At 35.5% G+C, this 22,377-nt stretch overlaps 1 protein-coding gene across 10 annotated transcripts in view; it reads left to right on the top strand.

Moving 5' to 3' along the window:
* The window catches only part of LOC132728878 (zinc finger and BTB domain-containing protein 41-like), an 83,589-nt gene that overhangs the window by 18,372 nt on the left and 42,840 nt on the right, over positions 1–22,377 (top strand). For 8 of the 10 annotated variants that reach the window (XM_060714573.1, XM_060714574.1, XM_060714571.1 and 5 more), the window contains one exon: positions 855–1,070. The exons of 1 other annotated variant lie outside the window; for it this stretch is intronic. In XM_060714573.1, the coding sequence (XP_060570556.1) occupies positions 855–1,070 (216 nt within the window). Of the gene's footprint in view, positions 1–854; positions 1,071–1,840; positions 2,162–22,377 lie in introns of those variants that run through there. One more of the 10 variants, XM_060714576.1, reaches the window with a different exon arrangement.

Here is a 22,377-nt window from a genome sequence, read left to right as displayed (position 1 = left end):
ATTATTAGCTTTCTTATCCTTTACCATGCTGCCTTTGTATAATAGACATGTTTTACATTGAGTTTTGAACTTCTGTTATAAACATGAATGGTTTTGATATCAAAATGTAATTATTAAGTAGCAGGCAATATTGAAGTCCGGTCAGATTGCCTAGGCTTCATACTGGTTGCCAAACTAGGTCATATGCTCTGCTAGCATCACTTGCCCCTCGCCATTGTAGGTTCAAATCCTGTCCAGTGCTTGGGGTTCATTCATGTGAGGAAGTTATCCAGTTAGCTTACAGAAGGTTGTTGGTTCTACTCAGGTGCCTGCTGGTGCCTGAAATAATGCACAAAGGAGAACTTGAGATCCTTCTCCACCAGTAATTCTGGAAAGTCTTCATATGACCTTTACTGTGTCAGTTTGACTTTGAATCAAAACAAGTCAAAACATCTCTGCTAGCATTAGTATAAGGATTATGATGTCATGTTTTCATGACAATTTGGATATGAGTTTCAACTGTTTCTGTTAAGATGCTTTTATAAATCTAAGATATATTCAAAACTCTTTTCTTTCCCAGTTTATTAATATCATGTAATCACCCGAATTTACTGAGGTTTTTAATCCTTAATTATATCTCTATCAAATAGAATAATTGACCTCTGTTAAGTTTAATATATAATTATGGTACAAAATACATGCATTTGAAAATTATTCATATATATTCATATATGAAACAGCACTGACAACAAATGCAATATTGCATATTGAAATGACAGTAATCTTTATAATTATATTTATATAAAAGAATGGACAAACTAAACTTTTTAAAAAGGTTCAATGATTCAAGAAATGATTTATTCTACCTTCAACAGGCAAGCATCTTCTCAGCAAAGAAGATTTCAAGGCCCATCTAGAAAATTGCAGTTCAAGCGTACAGTGTCAGATTTGTGGATTGTTGGTGAAAAAAAGGAGCATGAATATGCATATTAAGAGTAAGCATGAAAACATTCGGAAACATCAGTGTCACAGGTGCCCATATGCTGCAAAAACTGTAAGGAGGTTGAAAACCCATCTTCTATGTCACGACAGTAAGTTTTATTTTTTGTTTAGTTTTACGACAACCAATCCAGTTTAGGTCATATGGCGCCAAAACAAGGAAGATGATTTTGGTTAACCTCAGATGTTGCGTACTTCAAAGCAAAGCCAGTGGTCAACACCTCAACTGCTGCAGCTAAGCTATGCATAGACTCGTTATTCAAACCCATTTAGTTTTATTAATTTAAGATTGAATTCAAAGGTGAACAGCAAATTATACGACAAATTTCCTGACTCAAAAGTGATTAATATTGACAGTACTTTTGACTTGCCCTGCATTGAATTTGGATCTGTTCATTGTTATTTCTAAACTTTAATCTTTTGTCAGCAGCTTAATCTACCCATGAGAACAGTGCAGACCAAGATCAGCCGGCACATTATCATGGTCTGCACTGTTCTCTATTTAGCCAGTATAGATTTTCCCTAAATAGTTATACGATATAAGCCTTTGTGCAGACAAAAAGATTGACATGGAAATTTTAGATATTTAACATTTACAATGTATTTGATTCATGTCAAATTTGATATATAAGATGACATAAGTAAACAGCATCATCGAAGCCATAAATAAAATATTGCATAAGAAGGAGAAACAAAAGGGTTTTATAAAATAGGTTAAAACTTTTTAGGGATTTCAAATTGTAAAACATTATGATTAAGAGTAAAAATAACATGTATTTTAGACTGGCAATTGTGAAAAAAACACAAGATGTAAGTCTTAAACCCATGTATATAATACTATATATCATTGTTTATTTTACAGATATTCACCCATTTAAATGCAACATGTGCCCATTTAGCTGTATTCAACCCCACCATCTTAAGTCACACATGAGAACACATACAGGACCAGTGTAAAATATGCTGCAGCCTGGAATTTTCAACTCAAAGATCACATCAAAGTTCACAGTATTGCAACAGCTTTTATGTGCCAGGAATGTGATGTTGCTTTCAAAAATGAAAGGACTTTGAATTTACATACAAAACAGGAACACTGTTAGACTATGTGATTATATAATTACATTATATGAAATACTAGTATGCTATTTGTTGGTACTTAACCTAGATGAATTATAAATATAAATTATAAATTGAAATAATGTTATTTATTTATTAAAGGTAAGCTTTAGGCAAGAAATTCCTTTTGACAGTCTTGCATATATGCACTTAACATTCCTATTTATTGTTTTTAAAGAGTATAAATCTATATCTGATGAAATTTTTATAAAATTTATCAACTGTAAAATTATATTGGTTCCATAATCTTACTGTTGATTCTCGAAAGAGGTGTAACATAGAATGTCTCTGTAATTTTAAACACATGAATGTTGTACGCAAACAGGATAAAATGTTACAGAACCATATATTATATAAGAGGCGGTATATTGTTTTGCTAATGTCGGTCTGTCAGTCTGTACACCACATGGTTTCGGCTGATTATCTTGAAAACCATTTATCATAAAGTCTTCATATTTCACATAGTGATTGGTCATAACTAGTAGATGACCCCTATTGATTTTGGGGTCACTAGGTCAAAGGTTAAGGTCACAGGGGCCTAAAATGTCAAAATTGTTTCCGCTGATTATCTTGAAAACTATTCATCCCAAAGTCTTCATATTTCACATATTGATTGTTTATAACTAGTAGATGACCCCTATTGATTTTGGGGTTACTTGGTCAATGATCAAGGTCACAGGGGCCTTAAATGTCAGAATGGTTTCCACTGATTATCTTGGTTACAATTCATCACAAAGCCTTCATATTTCACATATTGATTTGTCATAACTAGAAGATGACCCTTATTGATTTTGGGGTCACTAGGCCAAAGGTCAAGGTCACAGAGGCCTTGAATGTAAATAAGATTTCAGCTTATTATCTTGGTTACTATTTGTCACAAAGTCTTCATATTTCACATACTGTTTGGTCATTACTAGTAGATGACCCGTATTGATTTTGGGGTCACCAGGTCAAAGGTCAAGGTCACAGGGTCTTTGAATGGTCTTCATATTTCACAAAGTATTGGTCATAACCAACAGATGATCAGTATTGCTTTTGGGGTCACTAGATCACAAGGGCCTTAAATGTGAGAATAGTTTCCGCTTATTATCTTGAAAACTATTCATCACAAAGTCTTCATATTTCTAATATTGATTGGTCATCCCTATTGATTTTGTGGTCACTACGTCAAAGTTCAAGGTCGCAGGGGCCTTTACTGTCTCATTATCTTGAAAACTATTCATCGCAAAGTCTTCATTATTTTTATGCCCCCGGGCATATAGTAATTGAACCGTCCATCTGTCTGTCTCTCCGTACGAGGTTAACCTAGAACGGCAAGTTGGATTTTTCTTAAGTTCTACCCGTACCAATGGCTTCTTTGTTTACACACTTACTAATCAATACAAAGTACATAATCTGGTCAAGTTACATAACTATGGCTTCCATATTTACCATATTTTTTTTCCATATTTACCAAGTTATTGCCCTTTTCAGCACTTAAAAAATGAATAATGGTTAACCTTAAACGGCAAGTTGGAAATATCTTAAGTTCTATCTATACTAATGGCTTCATAATTTCCACACTTACTTATCAATACAAAGTACATGGTATTGCCAACTGTCATCCATATTTCCCAGTTATTTCCCTTTTTTCATTTTGAAAATAGGGCCTTGTCTGATTAACCTATTCCGGCAAGTTGGATTTATCGTAAATTTCTCTTAATTGCTTAATTTATTTAATGATATCTTGCATATTTGGTAGGTGGATACCTTTTATGATCCTCTATTTTTTTGTGGAGTAAGTGGTCTCTAGGGTCAAAGTCAAGGTCACTGGTTTAGAAAATAAATTTAAACATTTTTGCTCATACAGCCTTTATTTTTTGGTCTGTGTCTTTCATGTTTAATACAAACATGCCAAGGGAGGTCCTCCTTCTTTGGGTATAGTAAGGGGTCATTTGGGTCAAGGTCAATGTCACCAATGTCAAGGTCACCAATGTTAAAAATAGATTTTTACAGGTGTATTAACCATATTCAATAGACAGATGTCATTTATAATTGATAGGAACATAAAATTTGATGGAGTTAGTGGTCAGTTGGGTCAAGGTCACCAGTGCTAAAAATATATTTTTACACTTTTGCTCATACAGCCTTTATTTATTGACTGATATATTTCATATTTGGTAGGAAGATAAATTGCAGGTATTCATCCTTTTGACTGGGGTAGGGATCAGTGGGTCAAGGTCACTTGTGCTAAAAATATATTTTTACACTTTTGCCCATACAGGCTTTATTTATTGACAGGTGTATTTCATATTTGATAGGAAGAAAACTTGCATAGTATTCTTCCTTTTGATTGAGTTAGGGACCAGTGTGTCAAGGTCACAAGTGCTAAAAATAGATTTTTACACTTTTGCCCATACAGCCTTTATTGACAGATTTATTTCATATTTGATTGGAAGATAACTTACATGGTATTCTTCCTTTGGACGCATTTAAGGGTCAGTTTGGTCAAGGTCGCCAATGCTCAAAATAGATTTTAACATTTATGCCCATATAGCCTTTATTTATTGACAGGTGTATTTCATATTTGGTAGGAAGATAACTTGCATGATATTCTATTGGTGTCAGTGGGTCAAGGTTAAGGGTGCCAACTATAGATTTCTTACATTTATATATATTTGATAAAGTTGAATATTTATCACTTCACAAGTCATAGCAATGATTTGGAAACTTATATATATTTCACAATTACAAAATGCCATGACCCTGTCAAGCTATATAACTTGTGTTTACAATTTTTTGGCAATGTTTCTGTCCGTAACTGAGTGAATGGGTAAACATTTTTTTACATATTGCTACTGACAAGAATCGGAGCGGTGGGCATTTGTGTTTAACAAACTTGTTCTTTTTTCCAAAATTGAATACTTCAATGTACCCATTTATGGCAAGTTACTCGAACAAAATTACTAATAATGTGAGTGGGGGGCATATGTGTCATTGACATTTCTTGTTTTAAGTAGAGTTTTATCCATTTAGCAATGATTTTATTCATACGCCAATCGCTTTTAAGGCAAGAAAATTCCAGATTTATTTCAAACAACCATTTTGGATGTATTCTTTTTTAAAATTCAAACAACAATTTTTGCAGCAGATATACATGGATAGGTTTATACATTTTAATGTTGCAGACTAAATCATTGCCCCTTACTGATGTAGGTTTAAATCTCAGGCAGGGTTATAGTTAAAGGCTAATAGCTAATGCTATTGCATAAATTGGTTACTTTATTTCATGATTTGTATTTTCATAGTCCCTTGGAAAATGAAGGTTTTTTCTAAACATGTATATTTCAGCAAAATGCTTTAATTGTATGTGTTGTACAACTAGATCCAAACAATTTTTCGATACGATTTTTTTTGAATACTTAATTAATATTGGTTGTTTTAAACTCATATTAAAGAAACATTGATAATGATAGTGTTAAAGGTGAAACTATTTTTATGCCACCGCAGCATCTGCGATGCGGTGGCATATAGCGATTCTCCTCTGTGTGTCTGTGTGTGTGTGTGTTCTACTTACAAAATCTTCTTGTGGAAAACCACTTGTCCAATTTCAACCAAACTTGGCAGGATAGATCCTTGGGTAAAGGGCTTCCAAAGTTGTTCAAAGAATTTCATTCCATGAATTTCATTCCATGCTCACCGCATATTTACTATCAGTTTAGTTTGTAATATGACTTAGGCAGATTGATCGTTTGATTTATCAGCCACCACGCATGGAACAGAAATGGTGTAATCATTGAATAATTGGATGGAGAGTAAATTTACAGACGTTACAGTTGCTAACAGTAATTCGGATGGTAGAACCTCGCGAATAGCTCCTCATTCGGATCTTGCTAGGTCATGAAATCTCGACTTTCAGGACCATAGATGGCCGCGGATATCTTCACCTTCGGACCGTAGACGGTCGTGAAACACAGAAAATGAGTCACATAGTGATGACAACTTATCAATCCATCCACATAGACAAGACCGTCTTGATTTGCTCGGTGATGATGACGAATCATCGGTGTTTTCAAATGGTAATAAGAAAACAGTACTTTCATTGTTGTCAGACAGTTCAGATTCTGCAGATGAGAACAGTTATCGTTTTCGTAACTGTAGATTATCGAAAGTGTATCGTGACATTTTATTTGAAATATTTGGGCCAGATGCAGTGCCATCTAAAGCTGAAAAATCTAGACCAGGATTGATTTTGGATAAATCTCAAGAAGTAATATTGAAATCTATTTGGAGATGTCCAGAGCCAAATAAAATGTCAACTTTTAAACTTGAATCCTTGGAAAATTTCACCGTAAGTGAAGATTTCAAGCAACATTTGAAGGTTCCAAGTTTAAATTGTCAAGTTTTGGTGTCACTTATGAGATTTTTATCGATATTCTGAGCGGTATTTGTGATTATAAGTTAAGAATCGCTGTACTCCTGGACTTGCTGCACTGCTAAAATCTGGAAACAAAGTGATCCCTCGGAAAGATTAATCACAACAAAATTACATAAGTATTACTGACTCGGTTTTATTGAGTCTGTACATGAGGGATAATGAATGAGTGCAACATCCCGCACGCCCCCTAGCACCGGCTTGAACGGTACTCAATTCTCAAAACTTAATAGTGCTGGCATCAATGATCCCGGAGGACCAGAAAAATATAACAACACTGAAGTGAAGTACGGGGCAATTTTTTACAGCTGCCACACAGCAGACTTACTGCAGTATTGGACTTGCTGCACTACTGGACTTAATGCACTATTGGACTAGATATGCTTCTTATACTTGCTGCGCTCCTAAGACTTGCTGCACTATTGTACTTGCTACACTTCTTGAAATTGCTGCACTATTAGACCTGCTGCGCTCCTTGCACTTGCGCTTTTTGGACTTGCTGCAGTCTATTAGACTTGCTGCGCTTCTTGGACTTGTTGCACTATTAGACTTGCTGCACTATTGGACTAGCTACGCTTCTTTGACTTGCTGCGCTTCTTAGACTTCCTGCACTCCTTAGACTTACTGCACTATTAGACTAGCTATGCTCCTTGGACTTGTTGCGCTACTTAGACTTGCTGCGCTTCTTGGACTTGCTGCTCTCCTTAGACTTGCTTCTTTTCTGGGAAGCGTGCCGTTCTAAAACCTGCTTCTTTACTGGGATGCGGACCGTTCTTAAACTTGCATCTTTACTGGGAAGCAGACCGTTGCTAAGGCTCAACTCTTCGACCGTTTTCTGCTTTATTCTGTTCCTTCACTGGACCTGCTCGTCAACAAGGAGACTTGCTGAAAATAAGCTTTCTGACAATATAAGAAGCTTCTTTCGAAATCAAATTTTTTTCCTTCTTTTTTTTATTTCCAATTTCATTTCATATAAATACACAACGCGCGAACCGGATAGAACGCCACATTTGTGACGTCACGTCAAAACAATAAATAAAACAAAATGGCGGACATTTGTGTTTCTTTTCTTAGATAAAATGGCTATGTTGATAACAGCCCTCTTCTAAAGGAAATATTAAATATTTCCATCAAATGTCAAAATAACATTCTTTTTTGTTCATCGGTTTCTGGATACTGTCTGCTTAGGTAATCTGCATAAGATGTTGTCAGATCTTTTGATGGCATCAAAACGAAACTGGTATGATTGAAGAAATAAGACCCACCTCACTTATCGACCGTTGTCTGGTGTACTTTTCTGGATGTACGACAATTAACTGTGTTCCGTTTTTATGATGAACTCTTTCCCATACAAGTATTTTTGGAACTTTTTTATTCCATATACGATTGCTAGACACTCTCTTTCTCCTACAGAATAGTTCCTTTCACGATCAAGTATCTTCTTGCTTGCAAAGGCAATAGGAAACAACTCTCCCTCATATCTCTGAAGCAATGCTGAATCTATCCCAGCATTCGAGGCATCACACTGTAAATGATTTCTTTTGAAAAATCAGGTAGTCGCCGAATCGGGCTCTTGATAAGTTGCTCCTTTAATGTATTAAAAGCTTTTTCTTGCTCATCTCCCCATCGTACATTGTTTGGTTGGCCTTTCATCGTTTAGTCTGTAAGACGTGCCGCAATCTAAGCAAACGATGGTATAAATCTCCTGTAATATACGGCAAGTCATAAGAACGCTCCAACTTATCTTTTAGTCTTTGGCACTTCTGCTTCTTTGATTCTTGTAAGTTTTTCCCCTTCCATTTGAACAATGCCATTTCCCACCATATGTCCTGTAAAACCAATGATGTTATGTCCTATATAACATTTCGATGGCTTTATGGTAAGCTCTGCTTCTGCCAATCTTTGGAGGAGCTCCCGCAGCATTGGCATATGTTCTGTCCAGGTTGTTGTATGCCCTATCATATCGTAAACATAGTTGTCAACAAATTCACACCCTCCCAATAACTTCACATCATTCTGCTGAATGTGGCTCCAGAGTTAACCATATCGAAAGGCATTTTCTTGAATTGATAACTCCCTCTATCCGTTGCAAATGCTGTAAATCTGCGGCAATTTTCAACAACTGGGATTTGCCAATAACCTTTGCACAAGTCGATCTTGGTAGAATACTTAGCATCTTTTAGCTTTGCCATGATGTCATCTACGCTTGCCATTGGTTCGGTGTTAAATTTGGTGACGGCATTGAGTCTTCTAAAATCAATACAAAATCTATAACTCCCATCTTTCTTCTTGACAATGACTATCGGTGCGTTGTATTCCGACACAGATGGCTCAATCACATCAGCCTTTAGCATGTCTTGTATTTCTTTTTCTACATCTTGTCTCTTGGTATATGGTATTGGATATTGCTTCACTCTCACAGGATCCTTGTCTGTTAATTCAACGTGGTGCTTGATCAGTGGAGTTGTTCCTGGTCGCCCTGAAAACACTTCGCTAAACTCTTGAAGTATAGAAAGGATTTGCTTCCTCTGTTCCTCGCTTATATTGACATCTTGTTATGTTTCTCCACTTGTGTAATTTGGGAAGTCCAGGAGACTCTCATCATCTACCGCTCCATCTGAATTATTTTCAACATCTTCTATGATGTCTCCTCCAAGCGCTGCTTCAGGTTGAGCATATACAGATATGTATTCTGTATTTTAGGGTCTTCTCTTTGAGTCCACGCGTCCCTTAGAATTTGCATGGGCCCTTTAACTGTTCTTCCATACAGCAACTCAAACGGGGAAAATCCTGTACTCGCTTGTGGTACCTCTCTATATGCAAATAATACGGCCGGTAGGTATATATCCCGGTCCTTCGGTCTTTCCTGGCACATCTTCCGCAGCATACTTTTAAGCACTCCATTCATCCGCTCACACAAGCCGTTGCACGTTGGGTTGTAAGGTGTTATGAAGAGTTGCTTCACAGATATGAGTCGACATATCTCTTTCATGAGGTCTGCTGTAAATTGACTTCCTCTGTCACTTAGAACTTCTGAAGGAAATCCTACCCTCGGAAATATTACAAGCAGTGCTTCAGCAATGCTCTCAGTGTCTATTTTTGACAATGGCACGGCTTCAGAGTAACGTGTGGCGAAATCCACAACCGTCAAGATATATCTATTGCCCTTCTCCGACACTGGTATAATCGGTCCTATCAAGTCTATTGCTACTCAATGAAAAGGTTCTTCAATCACCGGCATGTCTCCTAGGGGGACCTTCTTCATTCGCCCTTTTGGGATGGTCTTCTGGTCACACGTCACATGATCTGCAGAAACGTCCCACATCTTCCGCTATTTCGGTCCAATAGAAGCTTGTCAGAATTCTGTCCTCTGTATTCTTAGATGACAAATGTCCACCAACAATGGATTGATCGGCAATTCCATCACTCTCTTCCTAAAGTCTGTCGGAACGACAATCTGCTTAGAGTCATCACCATTTTTCTGAAAGTAGGCTCTTAAAAGCACACCGTTTTCCACCACGTATGTAAACTTGGCCCCACCTTTTGTTTGCTTTTGTTCTCTTCTGTCTTCTCTGCTAAGTCCTAAACTTTTTTCAATGAAGAGTCACCTTTCTGGGATTCCTTCAATTTTTCTAGGTCAACTTCAGTTTCGCAGGAAGGTTTTGGAACAGTAAAAGCTTTGGTTGGACGGTCTACTCTCTGATGTTGTGCTCTCGTCATGACTGCTGCAACAGCCGATGGTTCTTCTGTCTCTTTTCATTCAGAATCAGGCCTATAAAGTACTCCGGCAACGTTACCAATCACTAAATCACATATCAATGACTTCAGCACCATTGCCTCTAACTCCCCAACAAAGTATGGCGTATCTACCCATATTTTCGCCGAAGGTAATTCTTTAGCATCTCCATCAATTGTTATCATAACAATTTCTTTACCCGTTAGTTGTTCTTCTTTTACAAACTTCTTCTTTACAGCCGCTAACTCACGTCTAGTATATCTCAATACTTTAACTGCATCTGCTCCAACAAAACCCTTCTTCAACTCCAGCCAATGTATCAATGATACAAGCTCCCGCGAGGATCGGCACAGTCACTCCACTGGCTAACTTCAATTTTCCATCTTCAGTGTTCTTTTCTAGTGGATTTAGGTCTGCTTTGGCACATACGGCTGCTACCTTGCGGTCAATTCTTACACCTTTTGATTTTGTCTGCCTACAATCTTTTGCAATATGCCCCGTCTTATTGCAAATAAAGCACACCTTCGGTGCTTGGCTTCTGTTGTTCTGTCGGCAGTCTCTGGCTAAATGGCATGCCTTATTACAAATAAAGCATGTTTTCACTGGCGAGTTTCTGTTCTTTGTCATTCTGCTTGATGTCTCTGGAAAGGATCTCTTGCCCATGTGCCCTTGTTTTGGAACTGGAGTACCTCTGGCAAAAACATAAGACGCCCCTTTATGCGCTTCTATGTACTGCTCTGCGAGGCGTGTTAACTCTTCTATTGAGGTCGGCACTCTCTCTTTCAGGAAGACGGCCAAATCTGTGGAACAACCCTCGATAAATTGTTCCTTGATTAAGAGCTCGCTTATTCCATGGAAGGTCTGCTCTACTCCGGCCATATCTGTCCATCTTGTGAAATATCGTCTCAACCTCTCAATGAATTGAAACACAGACTCACCAGGAAGTGGTCTGCTTTGTCTGAACTTTACCCTGAAACCCTCTTCAGTCAACTGGTATTGTTTTAAGATAGCCTTCTTCAAGGTGTCATACTCGTTGGCTTCTTCAATAGGCAAACTTGTAAAAACTTCAAGACCTTGCCCTGATAGTAATGAGCTCAAGCTCATGGCCCAAGTGTCTCTCTCCCAGTCTTGGCTGATCGCAAATCTCTCAAATCTCTCCAGAAATGAATCAATATTATCATTAGCTTCATCAAATTTAGGTATTCTTTGTCTAAGGAACTTGCTTCCCTCACTGGTGGTTACTTTGTTGGATTTGATCCGCTCTATCTCGAGATCTTTTTCCTACATCTGGAGCTCAAAGCTTATGATAATAATAATAATAATAAAAATAATAATAATAACTTTATTTACCGAAGGTAACACATTAAGACATATACAGATTGCAACATCTTATTTACAATGCGGCCTTCTAAAATAAAAATAAAAACACACACACAAAAGAACACATATCAATCAAAGAAAATATAACATGTAAAAAGAAATGATTAAATGGTTATCACAATTTTTAACATATATTAACACATATACTGAACATTCATACAATTCATTTTATTTATCATTAAACATAATACTTTCATCAGTGTATCATTTTAATCTGCAATTTAAAAAGTAAAATTAACTTACAAAATTAACACAGTCAAAAAAAAAATTTGAAACTAAGACAGACACCCATTATTAGAAAACATAATAATAAAAAACAACAAAAAAAACAACACATGTATGAATATAAAGAGCGTATCCTGTATATATAAGACATACGGACCGTGCTAAATTTGATTAAATAAGTATGTCTTGAAACATTTCTTAAATATTGACAATTTTGTTTTTCTTCTTATAGTCAGTGGTATGGAATTCCAAATAACCATGGCATTAAATTGGAATGTGTCATTAAAATAATTAGTACGTGATTTGTAAGACGAAATTAAATTTCCGTGAGATATCGATCTTAGATTATACTTTTGATTATTAGATATGGTAAGTAAGTCTCGGATATATTGAGGGGACATATTATTCAATGCTTTATATACTTGGACACCGCTGTGAAAAATACATCTTTTCTTGAAAGGCAATATTTTTAATCTTTTGTATAAATTTTCTGATTGTTTTCTCATTGGAAGGTCTATTTCCATCTGTCTTCTTTCTTCTTCACGCCTTCGGGCCCTTTCTTCTCTGGCTAGGCACTCTTCTTCTGTCTCTTGAAGAAACAGTAATAAATCGCTGCCGGATAACCCTAGCTTTTCCATTCGTCGTAATACATATTGCTCAGTTTATTAAAATCTCTTTAAAGTGTTCCAGGACGAGCCCAAAATTGTCAAGTTTTCGTTTCACTTTTGAGATTTTTATCGATATTCTGAGCGGTATTTGTGATTATAAGTTAAGAATCGCTGTACTCCTAGACTTGCTGCACTGCTAAGACTTACTGCAGTATTAGACTTGCTGCACTACTGGACTTGATGCACTATTGGACTAGCTATGCTTTCATACTTGCTGCGCTCCTAAGACTTGCTGCACTATTATACTTGCTACGTTCCTTGGACTTGTTTGTTTGTTTGTTTTGGGTTTTACGTCACATCGACACAGTATAGGTCATATCGCGACGTTCCAGCTTTATTGGTGGAGGAAGACCTCAGGTGCCCTTCCGTGCATTATTTCAGGCACGAACGGGTACCTGAGTAGAACCACCGACGTTCCGTAAGCTAGCTGGATAGCTTTCTCACATGAAAGAATCCAAAGTCCCTGTCAGGATTCGAACACACAGAGGTGAGGGGCAAGTGGTTTGAAGTCAACGACCTTAACCACTCGGCCACGGACGCCCCCTCTCCTTGGACTTGCTGCACTATTAGATTTGCTGCGCTTCTTGGACTAACTGCACTTCTTGGACTTGCTGCACTCAATTAGACTTGATGCGCTTCTTGGACTTGTTGCACTATTAGACATGCTGCACTATTGGACTAGCTACGCTTAAACTTGCTGCACTTCTTAGACTTGTTGCACTCCTTAGACTTGCTGCAGTATTGGACTAGCTATGCTTCTGATACTTGCTGCGCTCCTAAGACTTGCTGCACTATTATACTAGCTACGCTTCTTGGACTTGCTACGCTTCTTAGACTTGTTGCGCTTCTTGGACTTGTTGTACTATTGGACTTGCTGTGCTCCTTAGACTTGCTGCGCTTCTTGGACTTACTGCGCTCCTTAGACTTGCTTCTTTAATGGGAAGCAGACCATTGCTAAGGCTCAACTCTTCACTAGAAAGCCGACCGTTTTCTAGACTTGCTGCTTTATTCGGTTTCTTCACTGGACCTGCTCGCCAACAAGGAGACTTGCTGAAAATAAACTTTCTGACAATATATGAATCTTCTTTCGAAATCATTTTTTTTTACTTCTTTTTAGCTCGACTATTCGATAAGAATAAGTATCACTCGACTGTAGACAGGAGGAGATAACTCTATCAAGCATTTTGACAGAATTATGCCCCGTTTTCGACTTAGAATTTACGTTAAAGTTTTTGTTACACCTCAAATATATAACAAGTCCATTGACATATGGCTTTGACACTTTGCACACTTGTTCACCATCATGACCGTAACCTGTAAACAGGAGGAGTAACTACTTACTAACTACTTTATCAAGCATTTTGACAGAATTATGCCCCTGTTTAGCTCGACTATTCGAAGAATATGAGAGCTATTGTAGTCGGCCCGGCGTCAGCGTCCGCGTCGGCGTTGGTTAAAGTTTTTTTGTAAATTCAAATATCTCAATTATTGCTTGAGATATTCAATTGAAACTTACAATCAGAGCTGCATCAGTACTAAGGGTGTAGTACTTAAGTACCAGTACCAGTACTTGGCAAATTATGCAGTACCATTACCAGTACCAGTACTAGATTTTAGCTCGGTACTGCAGTACCAGTACTTTTTTTGGTGAAGTAATTAAGTATCAGTACCATTACTTTTATATATTCATCAAAGTTTGAATAAATACAGTGTCAAACAAATAATTGCAAATATTATTCAGCAAAGAAGTAAAATCATAATTTACTTTAAAGTTAACATAACATATTTACAAATTCTTTATTTTTTATTTCTCTCAGTGCATCATATATGATACATACATAAGGTATATAACAATTAACATTTGTAAAAACGGCAATACATACATGGCAAGTCATTTACAGAGAACAATCACAATACATAAAAAAAAAGATTAACCATCTATTGTTTATTTATTTTTTCTACTTTTGTTCAGTAGGAAGTAAATTATTTAGTGTATTTAGTGTAATGATTCTGCAGCATAATTAATATGTATAAACAGCTGATTTGACCACGTGTTGAAAATAACATAAAATGATGTCTATTTCAAATAATCATCTTTGACACCTTTTTTACAACTTTATAGTTTTAAAATACTTTTTACAAATAATATTTACAACATATATTCATGTCATATCTAATTGTTTAGTAACCAGTCAACTGTATAAATACAATGCAAACATCTTTCATTTAAAACACAACAGTCTTTTGTTGCCTTTCACACCTTCACACATCTGTTCAATTTATACCAAAGTAAATAACAACTTTTTATGGTGTTAACAATATCACTTTTTTCACTTGAAATGGGATATTTTAGAATAGAAGAAACTAATTAGTGTTTATTTTGCTCTTTTACTAGTAAAAACAAAGTAATAAAACTAAAAAGATTTTAATAAGGATATTTTAGGGTAAAGAGTTATTGAGTCTGTTTATCTTAATTTAATTTTTACTTAAAGTCTTTGGTGCTTTTTATGATGAATACTATGTTAACATTTGAAGGAATATTGCAGCAAATTATCTTTAGATTTGATAACTTACTTTTTCACAAAAATAAAATATAGTTAATGTAATTTACAGCTTTATTTTATGAGAAAAATTGATGTTATTTTTTATATTTATCAAAACCAAAAGTACTGGGTAATGCAGTAGCAGTACCACTTTTTAAGACAGTAATGCAGTACCAGTACCAGTAGTAGCAAAATTTTGTAAGAGTAATTCAGTATCAGTACCAGTACTTGCAAAATTGCCGCAGTACGTACTGCAGTACCACTACCAGTACCAGTAATGCAGCTCTGCTTACAATATTTATTTATAGTACAGTGTATATCAGATTGACAAGTTGGATAAAGCGTGCCTGTAATATTTACAGAATTATGCCCCTTTATAACTTAGAAATGTTGGTAAAAGTTTTTTGTAAAGTCAAATATCTCAATTATTTCTTGAGATATTCAATTGAAATTTACAATACTTTTTTTTATAGTAACAATGTACATCAGTGTGCAAAATTGCATAACTCTGCCTGCAATATTTGCAAAATTATTTGCCCCTTTGAAACTTAGAAATTTTGGTTAAAGGTTAAAGGTCTCCAAAGATATTTACTTGAAACTTTACACATGTACTTAGGGTCATAATTGGAGAGTCATAATTGTATGTCACTGACCAAGTTCCATAACTCTACTCGCATTTAGGCTGATTCATCTCCCCTTTTCTACTAAGTCTCTAGGTTAATGTTTACATGCAAGTTTTACATACCTCAATAAGTATTAAAGATATTTATTTAAAACTTCACATATGCATTTAGAATTTAACTGTAGGTCACTGACCAAGATCCATAATTCTATCTTGCATTTAGGCTGATTTTTCTCCCCTTTTTCAACTTAGAAATTCATGGTAAAGTTTTGCTTGTAAGCTTTTATCTCCATAACTACTGAAGAGTTTGTGTCTATTTGGAACATTTTTATGCATTCGTAATAACAAAGCAGTGATTTACTTGATAAAACATTTTAATAACAAGCCTTTGTTCCTTTTCGGCCAATTTTATGTATTCATAGGTAACGCGTATTATTATAATCAATAAAACACCCTTGTGACAAATTTTTGAATAGTCGAGCCAATACTGTTCTCCGACAGTTCTTGTTTGACTTAGAATTTACGTTTAAGTTTTTGTAATACCTCAAATATTTTCAAAGTCCATCGACATATGGCTTTGAAACTTTGCACACTTGTTCACCATCATGATCCCAACCTTTAGACGGGAGGAGGTAACTCTATCAAGCGTTTTGACAGAATTATGCCCCTTTTTTGACTTAAAATTTACGTTAATGTTTTTGTAATACCTCAAATATTTTCAAAGTCCATTGACATTTGGCTTTGAAACTTTGCACACTTGTTCACCATCATGACCCCAACCTTTAGACAGGAGGAGATAACTCTATCAAGCATTTTGACAGAATTATGCCCCTTTTTCGACTTAGAATTTACGTTACAGTTTTTGTATTACCTCAAATATTTTCAAAGTCCATTGACATATGGCCTTAAAACTTTGCATGTACATGACCATCATGACCCCAACCTGTAAACAGGAGGAGGTAACTCTATCAAGCATTTTGACAGAATTATGCCCATTTTTTGACTTAGAATTTACGTTAAAGTTTTTGTAATTCCTCAAATATTTTCAAAGTTCATTGACATAAGGCTTTGAAACATATTGAAATTTTATTCGCTTCTTTGAGAGCATAATAGGACTCTCTCCAATGCCTATAACTGTAATATGGATTTAAAGAAAAATTTTGCCTTTTTCTTTACTGAGAAAATGTTACCTGTTAATCAAAGCTTTTTTACTATCAAGCACTAAGAATAGTCGAGCGTTGCTGTCCTACTGACAGCTCTTGTTTTATTTCCAATTTCATTTCATATAAATACACAATGCGCGAACCAGATAGAACGCCACAATATTGTGACGTCTCGTCAAAACAATAAATAATACAAAATGGCGGACATTTGTGTTTCTTTTCATAAATAAAATGGCTATTTTGATAAATAAAATGGCTATTTTGACATAGATCCAATAGTAGATTCTTTGCTCAAAGACAGATATGGGTCGAAGGCATCTTACAAAGATGTGCATAGTTTATACAGTTCATCTTACAAGAATATTGAAAAATTAGCTTACAAAGGCCAAAGTGCATCACTATGATTATGTACATGCAACAAGGTCTAGGTGAACTTCTTACTTTACTGACAGATAAGGATCCAAATATTGATGCTGCTATCCAGTCAACGAAGGATATTTTTGCTATTGCATCGCATTCATTTGATCAAACTGCACGTACAGGAGCTTTTTACCACTTTGTTCGTAGACGAGCAACTATTGCTGATACGGGCATTGATAGGAAAATTCCAGACATTGATAAGTGGGATCTTCCTCTTACTGATGAAGGCGTTATTGGAAAGGACTTTGAGAGTAAACTTAAGTCTAAAAAGGAAATTAGCAAAAACATAATTGACTTGCTGTCTGATGACAAGAACAAATGTCAACAAACAAAAAGATAACCAGTGATGGATTTTCAATCTTTCAAAAGGTCAAGACGTGACTACAGTCCAAAAAGGAAACAATTTGATTACGAAAGACAAGCAAACAGTTTTCAGACAGTTCAAGTCTTATGCCAGTCAAAACAAGCCTTCAACTTTTGCTTCTGCACAGGGTCAAAACAGCAATTTTCGAGGGAAATACAATAAAAAGAAATGACTTGGTAAGTACACTTTGATCGATTCCGAAGATACCAGTTGGAGGTCGTTTGAAACATTTTCTTGCAAAATGGCACGAAATAACATCAGACAAATGGGTCGTGTCAATCATAAAAGAGGGGTACAAATTGGAATTCGAAATAGTCCCCGTCTTTTCAGGAATAAAAAAGACACCTGTTGGTGTGAAAAACAAAAGTATTATTTTAACAGAAATTCAAGAATTAATTTAAAAAGTTGCCACAGAAATTGTTCCAAAATGTCAACAAATGGAAGGTTTTTACAGTACATTTTTCTTAGTCCCAAAAAAAGACAGGAGATTAAAGACCTGTCATAAATCTAAGACCTCTAAACCAGTTTCTCGGGAAAACACATTTCAAAATGGAAACCCTGAATTCTGTGATAAACCTAGTTCAACAAGGAGATTGGGCAATATCGTTAGATTTAAAAGATGCTTACCTTCACATTCCTATTTACAAAAGCCACAGAAAATTCCTGAGGTTTTGCATTCAAGATGTTTGTTACCAATTTGTGGCCCTTCCATTCGAACCTACAGTAGCTCCCCGAGTGTTTACAAAGATAACAGCTGTAGTAACTGCATATTTGCGGACTTTCGGCATACGTCTAGCAAATTATCTAGACGGCTGGGTTATAGTAAATCAAGAATTAAAGAAATTAATCCATAACAAAGACCTGATATTAAATCTCCTTGTGGAACTAAGATTTATAATAAATCTAAAGAAGTCACAACTTATTCCATGTCAGACAATTACATACATAGGAGCCCTTTTTCAGTTATGCCAACAGAAGACCGAATATTGTCATTGTATCTAGCTGTCAAAAAAATACTGAATCAAACATGTACTGGAAGAGATTATCTTCACTTGCTTGGTCTGATAGCATCGTGTATTCAGATAATTCCCAATGCACGATTGTTTATGAGACCGATTCAAATCCATCTGTTACAATTGTGGAAACCATGCAGTCAAGATTTAAATATGACAATACAATTTTCTCAAAGCCTTGTTGCACATTTAAATTGGTGGTTAAATCCAGTGAACATTTTGAAAGGCCGATCTCTCACTCTCATAGAGTGCTCAATCACAGTTACAACTGATGCTTCACTGAAACTTTGGGATGGTCATCTGGGAAATCAAATAGTTCAAGGTCATTGGACAGAAACAGAAAAATTACAACATATCAATTGTTTAGAAATGGAAGCAGTTCACCGCACTATTAAACATTTTCTTCCATATCTCAGGAACAAACATGTTCTTATACGGTCAGACAACACCAGAGTTGTACATGCAGTATATAAACAAGCAGGGCGGAACAAAGTCCCTAATTCTAAAATAAAAAAACCTGGGTTTTATAGAAAAATTTACTTAAAAACAAAACTTTTGTAAAAGCTGCCCATGTGACGGGGAAAGCTTGCAAAACCCTTTTTAAAACCAAACAGTGAAAAAAAACAAAGGGGAAGGGCCCTAAATCGTTTTTTAAATGAAATATTTTTTTAAAACTAGGTCACCCCTCAATGATTTTTTTGCTTTAAATTTGCACAACCAAAAAATACTATTTTTTTTGTTCAGGGAAAGTAAATGTCCTCAAGCATATGCAATAAAAATTGCCCCTGACAAAAATCAGGGGAAAACATTTTGCATATGTTTTTCCCCCCATAGTTTCAAATTCCCCAGACATAACAGCACTTTGAAACTGTCCCAATTGCCCAAATTTCTACTAAAATTGCTTAAATGTTGGAAAACGCAAACGTGGTACCCACCTATTGTTACAGTTTCTTGTAGCTTATCCAATCAAGTTACCTCTCCAGAAAGACCTTCTGAGTCATCCAAACACAAAAATTCTTCATCAAAACCCAAAAATGTTAAGTCTGACTGCATGGCTATTATTAAATCCTTTGGAACCGAGGGATTTTCAAAGAAAACTTGAAAACTTCTCTAAGCCTCCTGGTGAGCTGGTACTAGACAAGGAAAATTGATCCCTATAATGCATCTTTAATTCAGTGTGTAGATTTTCTGACAGACCTCATGAAGGCCTACAATATTATACTATAGCAGGCTACAGGTCAATGCTTTCATCAGCTTTACCACCAGTTGATAATTTTCCTATTGGTCAACATAGATTTACCATAAGGCTTTTAAAAGGTGTTTTCAATTCAAGACCACACACTAGAAAATAAGTTCCAGAGTGGGATTTAAATTTGGTCTTATCAGCCTTGAAAAATGACCATTTGAACCTATGATGAAAACACCTATGAAATGTGTTACCTTTAAGACTGTTTTTCTAATAGCGGTCACTACTGTAGTGACATTTATTCATTGAAGTTGGGAGAAAATAATGTCAATGTTCAGAATCGAGGCATTACATTCATAAGGACTGAAATTTTTTAAAACAGATAGACCTGGACACATATCACCATATATATTTTTCCGGCTTTCCCATCTAACAAACTTTTAGATCCTAAACGGGCATTAGCCATTTATTTGAAACGCACAGAAATTCATATATTAGTTAATGGTAAAGATGAAACAAAGCTGTTTTTTTTCTTTTTAAAAAGACCATATCGACCCCGTAACTAGTCAAACCATTGGGGCTTGGGGTAAGGAAAATGTACAAGGCATATAAAAAGTCTGAAAAAGTACTTTGGGAAAAAATTTTTCCTCATTCAAAAAAGCCCGCCTTGGGGCTTTATTTGGGGACTCCCAAAAGGAAACCCTTTATTGAAAAAAATTAAAGGAAGCTTGCCCCCTTGGACAAAGGGATCCATTTTTTAAAAGTTTTTTTTTGAAAAATTTTTTAATTTCGAAATAAATTCCCCAAAAATATGAAGGAAAAAAACTTTTTGGAAAAAACCCGGGGAGGTTGTGTCAAAAAAAAAAGAGGTTTAATACGGGTTAAAATGGAAAATACCAAATTTTCGAATGAATAAATGTAAAATTTGTATAATTATTGTTAAAAAAGGAGGGTATTTTATATTATCAGTGTAAAGAAGTATTTTATCAAGGGATATGTATAAATGGGATTTCTACTACTGTATATCAGTGTATATAGTTCAGTGTATATCCAGTGTAAATATGTTATGGACAACACATCGGTGAATAACTGAAAACCCACCACCCAGTGGAAGAAGTACTGCTTTGAAATCTGGATAATTCTTATCGTTATCATCAGGTAAGAAGCGATATGAAATAAAATTGGAAAATTTAAATATCAAATTGAAATGTTATGAATATATACTTACCTGATGATAACATTATTATACCCTCCCAACCTCCCCATTTTTCAGTGATCTGGTGACTCTTATGAGCGTCAGACTTTACTGAAGTTAACTCGTGGATATCTACCTTTTATAGGTAGATAGTTTTATTTTTAGAACTGGCGAGTAATTTGTTGGTAATATAATGGATACAGGAGACAAATGAGATGTTTGTGATTAGGCATGTAAACAAACTAGTGCTCTAAAGACACCCATTTGTCTCCTGTATGCATTATATTACCAACAAATTAGACTAGCCAAATGAATTTAATGATTGCATGTTGTCTTGTGTGTTTCGAAATGCTTTTTTCTCACCTACCAGAACCAAAATGACATCTCTTTCAACCTTAAGGATAATTATATAATAGCTCTCTTCTCATTATGTGTTTTGTGGTGCTTTGCTGCCAACCATTAGGGACTAGAACTATCACTAAATGTGATTAATACCCCGCAAGACTGCTTCGGAAATGAGGATGTTACTAGTAACAGAATACCTTGTAAAACAATTTAAATACAGTTATAGTTTTAAAGACAGTTGTGGTTCTTGTATGTTGCATTTCTTTTCAATATGGTTGGCCATTGATGAAGTTTTATTGAATTACTCTGCAATAAGTCCATAAAGACAAGGAAAAGGAACAAAGGGCAATATCTCTATAAATACTGAAGATGGAGTTATGGTTATTGTACACTGCACTTCCTCTCATTGCACTTGACCATTGTATGAAGTTGTAGTAAATTCCAACTACAAGTTTTAAATTTATGCACAGGACAAAAAAGTAACAAAGGGCAATAACTGTAATATGTCCAATTAGAGTTATGGTTCATGTGCACTGCACTTCATCTCACTGCCCTTGACCATTGTTTAAAGTTTCATTGAATTCCAACCATTAATTTTCAAGTTATGCACTGGACAATAAAAAGTAACAAAGGGCAAAAACTTTTAAATGAGTCCAGAAAGAATTATGATTTCTGTACACTATGCTTCCTCTCAATATACTTGACCATTGTATGAAATAGTATTGAATTCCAACTAGTAGTTTTCAAGTTATGCTCTGGACAAGGAAAAGTATCAAAGGGCAATAACTCTATAATTACTCTGGACAGAGTTACAGTTTTTGTGCACTGCACTTCCTCTTATTGTGCTTGATCATTGTATGAATTTTTTTGAATTCCAACGAGTACGTTTTAAGTTATGCTCTGGACAAGGAAAAGTATCAAAGGGCAATAACTCTGTAATTTGTCAAAATGGTGTTATGGTTCTCGTGCACTGCACTTCCTCTTAATGTGCTTGACAATTGTATGAAGT

Source organism: Ruditapes philippinarum, unplaced genomic scaffold, assembly GCF_026571515.1.
Source record: "Ruditapes philippinarum isolate M1 unplaced genomic scaffold, ASM2657151v2 ctg578_1_1_1_1, whole genome shotgun sequence".
Classification (NCBI taxonomy): domain Eukaryota; kingdom Metazoa; phylum Mollusca; class Bivalvia; order Venerida; family Veneridae; genus Ruditapes; species Ruditapes philippinarum.
The sequence above is the reverse complement of the archived record's forward strand: the minus strand, read 5'-3'. Positions and strand labels throughout refer to the sequence as shown.